The sequence below is a fragment of the Oncorhynchus mykiss genome, chromosome 12, assembly GCF_057628025.1.
Source record: "Oncorhynchus mykiss isolate SJ-2025 chromosome 12, ASM5762802v1, whole genome shotgun sequence".
Lineage (NCBI taxonomy): Eukaryota > Metazoa > Chordata > Actinopteri > Salmoniformes > Salmonidae > Oncorhynchus > Oncorhynchus mykiss.
Genome location: NC_143033.1, coordinates 14,175,428 through 14,181,548, shown reverse-complemented (window position 1 = coordinate 14,181,548; position 6,121 = coordinate 14,175,428). Strand labels below are relative to the sequence as shown.

General features: G+C 43.8%; 1 protein-coding gene across 1 annotated transcript; it reads left to right on the top strand.

Annotated features, from left to right (window-relative positions):
- The first annotated feature begins 588 nt into the window (after positions 1-588).
- LOC110536990 (NADH dehydrogenase [ubiquinone] 1 alpha subcomplex subunit 8) lies at positions 589-4,995 on the top strand. Its single transcript, XM_021622670.3, has 4 exons — positions 589-917; positions 1,800-1,963; positions 3,876-4,041; positions 4,564-4,995. The coding sequence occupies exons 1-4, from the start codon at positions 867-869 to the stop codon at positions 4,699-4,701; spliced, it is 519 nt and encodes a 172-aa protein (XP_021478345.1). The 5' UTR covers positions 589-866; the 3' UTR covers positions 4,702-4,995.
- The last annotated feature ends 1,126 nt before the right edge of the window (positions 4,996-6,121 follow it).

Genomic DNA, 6,121 nt, shown 5'->3' with positions numbered 1-6,121 from the left:
TCAACCACCCGAGCCACTGCCTGTTCACATCGCTACCATCCAGAAGGCAAAGGTCAGTACAGATGCATCAAAGTTGGGACCGAAAGACTGAAAAATGCCATCAGACTGCCAAACAGCAATCACACACTCAGCGTGGCTGCAGCCTACATTGAGACCCAATCACTGGCTACTTTAATAAATGGATCACTAGTCACTTTATGCCACTCTAAGTAATGTCACTTTAATAATGTTTACATATCTTACATTACTCATATCACATGTATATACCATCTACTGCACCTTGCCTTTGTCGCTCGGCCATCGCTCATCCATATACTTACATGTACATATTCTCATTCACCCCTTTAGATTTGTGTTTATTAGGTAGTTGTTGGAGAATTGTTAGATTACTTGTTAGATATTACTGCACTGTCGGAACTAGAAGCACAAGCATTTCGCTACACTCATTAACATCTGCTAACCATGTGTATGTGACAAATTAAACGTGATTTGACTTGACACAGTGGCACCTAAATAGTACAGTTGGTGGAAATCCTGCCAGTCTGTTGGCTTGTCCAAACTCGTGCCAGGGAGTACCACTCCTTGAGCACATTGTCTCTGGTAAAGTCTATCTCCTCGCTTGCTTGATGCAGGGTCCTCCTGTCCTGAGTTAATTATGCAGGAGTGATAGATCCTCCAGACGTCAGGATTGTGATAGCCAACACCATCAGATTGAGGACACGTCACTGAAATGCGTTTCAAAGCTGTGGACATGCGCAATGCACTCACTGACCTTCCTTGTGCGGCCTCGTCCAGTAGCTAGACGAGGACCTTGAGTGTGTATGACATTGTTCTTTCATTTTGATTAATCTGACAGAAACCGGACCATGCCGGGTTCGGTGGAGGTTCCCACTTTTAATGACTTGAATGTTGAGGAGGTAAGAACGAGGCGTAACGTTGAGAAACAATCTGGTTAGCAATGCTAGCAAAGTTAGCTAAATCAGCAATCCAACTGGAGCTAGCATAGCAGGCTGTTGTTAGCTAGCAAGCTTGTTAAATACTAGCTTTCATTTTCTAGGTGTCGTGTTGATTGCAAAGTATTGAATCGATTGTGATACCGTCAGCTAATGTTACTTGCTGTGATCTGGAAGTGAAAGATTAATGGTAGCAAACGTTAGGTACTATAATTTAGCTAGCGTTTAATTTATGTACAGCAGTCCCTGTTTGGGACAGCTACAGCTGTTACTATAAAAACATGTTGTGATACCGTACAATGCAAGATAACTAGCAAGCTTGCTAACTCTATTATCATGGAAGTGATTTTATGCGTTCTGGCTAGCTAGCTACTTGGTTTAATTTAATTCCCCTCCCTCAAGTTGTCTCACATCAAAATGTATTTTTGGCTAGCTGTCAATCGGTTATGATATTTAGCCTGTCCTTGAGTGCATTTACAGGGCAACTTCAGTTGGCCTACACCAAGAATACAGTTGATGTTTGGGGCGCATCTAAAGACATCGATATAATGTCGTGATTTGTATTCTGAGCAATACATTTTGAACGGAATAAAATGAGACCTGTAAGAAATAGGAGCTCGTGCCCCTCTGATTGCCATGATCAAAAACACTAGTACGCCAGATTTATGCTCTCAAAAAGTAATGTTTTTTTTCAAAAGATGGCATATCTGACAATGTTCACCTTTGGCTTTTGTCATTATATTCGGCAGTTTAGGGTTTGAAATTGAAGTAAGCTATACACTTGTCTATGTACAGTATGTGTGTCCGTGTTGAGTAGAGTCTCATTCTGCCCTCGCCCCTGTGTAGATCAGTGTGTCATCTGCGGTGCTGAAGGGAGCTGCCCACCACTATGGCTCACAGTGTGACAAGGCCAACAAGGAGTTCATGCTCTGTCGCTGGGAGGAGAAGGACCCTAGGAAGTGTCTGAACGAAGGGAAGAAAGTCAACGAGTGTGCACTTAACTTCTTCAGGTAGGTAATCATAGTGTTGACTGATTATTAAACACCCACATGAAAAATGTTGGTCTGTTTCACATGAGCCACTTTAATGCTGTTTTAGCATGATTAAGGACCAGTAATAGTTGTGATGACATGATATAAGATCTTAAGCCTGCATGTGTTTTTACAACAGAAATTGAAAAGATGTGAACCCTTGCCAGGACTCTGCTGTATGTTTACTGTATGAAACGGCTGATCCACATCCAGCAGCTTTTGCTGAACTTCGCTGTCTGCCGTTTTAGATTCATGGTTCTGTCAACAGTTTTCAGCCGAATAAAGCCTCAACCTGGGTGTTTTCATATGGCCATTACAACAGGGTGAATACATTTCAACTTAAAGCATACAGTTTCCATTTCACTTCTGTTCTGCAACTGACCAATAAGAGTCAAGAGAGTGGTAGGCTAACTATATGCTATCTGTCAGTCAGACATGGGATATACAGGTAACTGACAAAATAAAGGAAACCCCAACCTAGTATCTTAACATGGCGTTGGGCCACAACGAGCCAGAACAGCTTTGATGGAACTCTTGGAGGGATGCGAGGGATTCTTGCACAAGAAATTCCATAATTTGGTGTTTCATTGATGGTGGTGGAAAACGTTCTCATGCACCGCTTCTGAATCTTCCATAAGTATTCAATTGGGTTGATATCTGGTGACTGAGATGGCCACGGCTTATGGTTTTCATGGGTTGTCTCACTGTGGGGGTTGACTGGCGGCTTTGTTTACAGAAGGCCGCTGTGCACTAATAACACCTATTAATGCCGGACACACAGGCACATACCTCTGCCGTGACTGGTATCTGTCTGTGAATTGGGCTGGGTTTGACATGCAGGCTTGCTCTGTGTATGGTCCACAAATAAAACCCCACTTCCAAAGCAGGAACACATAAACAGTTCTGCTCCCAGATGTAAACAGGCTGAGTGGTAAAAGATGGCATTATTGTAATGGTACAAGGTTTTGTCAAACTTGTAATTACAACTGGTTGTTTATTCTTTTGGAGGTCCTACACCTACCTTGAAGTGGTACCTTGCCCACATTTAAAAAGGTCAATTGACATAGGGCTAGCTAGATAGTTAAAACAAGTTTTATCCAGGATCATAATAGTATGTAGTATGTACTCAAGTGCTAATTTGAGCATAAGAAAGCCAACTCTTGTCCAGCATGTAGGGAAAGTGATACATTTAGAACTCACTTCAGTTGCCTGTGTGAGATGGGGGACATTTGTCAACAGCCTATGCTCCTTAAAAGAACCGAGGGCTTAAATAAGTAAATAGATGCCTGGGGAAGGGATTCTGTCTGAATTGTCACCTGAGTGGCGCAGCGGTCTAAGACACAGCGTCTCAGTGCTAGAGGTGTCACTACAGACTCTGGTTCGATTCCAGGCTCTATCAACCGGCTGTGATTGGGAGTCCCATAGGGCTATTTACACTTATAACCCTAACCCTTTATAATATAAAAATACATCAGGAATCACCCTAGGAGGATCACCCTAACAAGCATTAGCTTGTTAACATTTTAGTGAAGAGTACACTACAGGGTCAGAGTAATATGGTGATTTCTCTGTAGGGACAATCAAGTTTCATTGAGAACCTTTGAGGCCAGTTCCAATACTCATTAGACAGTTTCTTTGTCAGACTGTGTGTGGATATCAACAGCCTTCTCTCTATACGACTCTGAGGCTTCGTCCCAAATGGCACTCCAGGGATCTGGTCAAAAGTAGTGCCAAGTAGGCGAGGGTTTGGCCGGGGTAGGCGAGGGTTTGGCCGGGGTAGGCGAGGGTTTGGCCGGGGTAGGCAGTCATCGTAAAATAAGAATTTGTTCTTAGTTAAATTAAACAACAACAACAGTGTGCTAATCAGATGTTTCCTTAATGTTTCCTCCAGGCAGATAAAGGGGAGCTGTGCTGAGTCCTTCACAGAGTACTGGACCTGCCTGGACTACTCCAACCTGGCAGAGCTGCGTCAGTGCCGCCAACAGCAGCAGGCCTTTGACAGTTGTGTGCAGGACAAGCTGGGCTGGGAGAGACCCAACCTGGGAGAACTGTCCAAGGTGAGGCCCTTTAAACTATTACCAGAAGGAGAAGTTGGCTCATTTAGTAGACGCAGAGTGACTTAACAGTAGTTAAGTGGTGGTCCTGACCTGGGTGATGTGCAGTGGGATGAAGGGGTTCGAGAGGTGATTCAATTAAAAGATCACGTTTGGGAACAACAAAAGAATGATTGAACATTCTCTATGTATTGGACCTTCATTTTGACCAACTCCTGTTATTATGGATGTTTAAAACCCTCTCCCATTCTCTTACCTATACTACCAGCGGGTTGGTACTCTCCATTTGTCTCTGTCCTCCATCAGCGGTACAACTGCTAGGTAAACCGTACTCCCTCACATTTGAAAACAGCTCTAAGCCTGTTGACACAGATCTTCATTGAACCAATATGCTTTCTCTTTTACCAGCAAAACATTCACTTGTGTTCTTAGTACAGGCCTACAAACCAGTCTGCCTGCTCCCCGTCTCCTCTCCTCTTTGCGGTGGATTTATTTAACGTTTCGGGCTCCTGTGTTTCTCTTCAGGTGACAAAGGTGGACACCTCTCGCCCCCTTCCTGAGAATGCTTACCACTCGAGACCCCGGCCAGAGCCCAACCCTGTGATCGAGGGCCAGCTGCAGCCAGCCAAGCACGGCAGCAGACTCTTCTTTTGGAGCTGGTAAAGGGTAATCTTCCCAGCCTCCGCACCAATCCTCACCTTAACCATTAGTGAGGGTGGGGGGGGGGGTAAAACTAGGGGCAACTTCACCCTACACCGGAAGGCAGTCCTCCAGAGCCTATCCCATCATGCCTGCTGTCTTGTCCAGTACAGCCACCATCATCAGACCTGGTTGGACAGGAAGGGACGTCTGCGTGCACCAGCCATCGTCACATCTCCTCCTATGTTGTAAAAATGATCATGAATGAACAAAAACTACTTGTGTTTATTGTTGTGAAATAAATACTTAAATGTTGAAGTTGTTTTAGAAATCTCCTGTCTGGTAGTTAGAATGTTACACGTCGGTTTTAAAGGGAATGTTCAGCTGAAATGTCTTGTATTTTTGCGTTTGGTTCAAAAGACTCAAGGAAATGTATTTTCTACAAACTGTAGGAGATCATTGATTTAAGTTATGATGTTGCAGACAAGAACAGTGTTTGTCTCACCCCCTTTGAAATCCTGCAGTGTAGTCATCATCAACTGTATTGTTGAGTTCAGGGTCAGTACCCATGAGCACCGTCCAGTTTCCTCCTGTTCTCCCTGCTCACTTCCTCCCTGAGACCCGGAGGATGGTCCTGGGAAGACAGACGGGGTCAGTTCAAAGACAGTCTGCTTCCCAAATTGCACCCTATTTCTTATATAGTGCACTACTTTTGACCAGATCCCTGGAGTGCCATTTGGGACGAAGCCTCAGAGTCGTATAGAGAGAAGGCTGTTGATATCCGCACACTGTCTGACAAAGAAACGGTCTAATGAGTATTGGAACTGGCCTCAAAGGTTCTCAATGAAACTTGATTGTCTCTACAGAGAAATCACCATATTACTCTGACCCTGTAGTGTACTCTTCACTAAAATGTTAACAAGCATAAGGCCTTTGTTTGTTTAGTGACTCCTGATGTATTTTTATATTATAAAGGGTTAGGGTTATAAAGGTGTAAATATGTAAATCTAAAACAAATCAAATTGTATTTGTCACATGAGCCAAATACAACAGGTGTAGGTAGACCTTACAGTGAAATGCTTACTTACAAGCCCTTAACCAACGATGCAGTTTTAAGAAAAAGCGTTGAAGTAAAAAATAAAAAACAATTCCAAACAGGAATGGAGTCTGAGGTCTGTCAGTGCAGTGTATAGTCTGAGGTCTGTCAGTGCAGTGTATAGTCTGAGGTCTGTCAGTGCAGTGTATAATCTGAGGTCTGTCAGTGCAGTGTATAGTCTGAGGTCTGTCAGTGCAGTGTATAATCTGAGGTCTGTCAGTGCAGTGTATAGTCTGAGGTCTGTCAGTGCAGTGTATAGTCTGAGGTCTGTCAGTGCAGTGTATAGTCTGAGGTCTGTCAGTGCAGTGTATAGTCTGAGGTCTGTCAGTGCAGTGTATAATCTGAGGT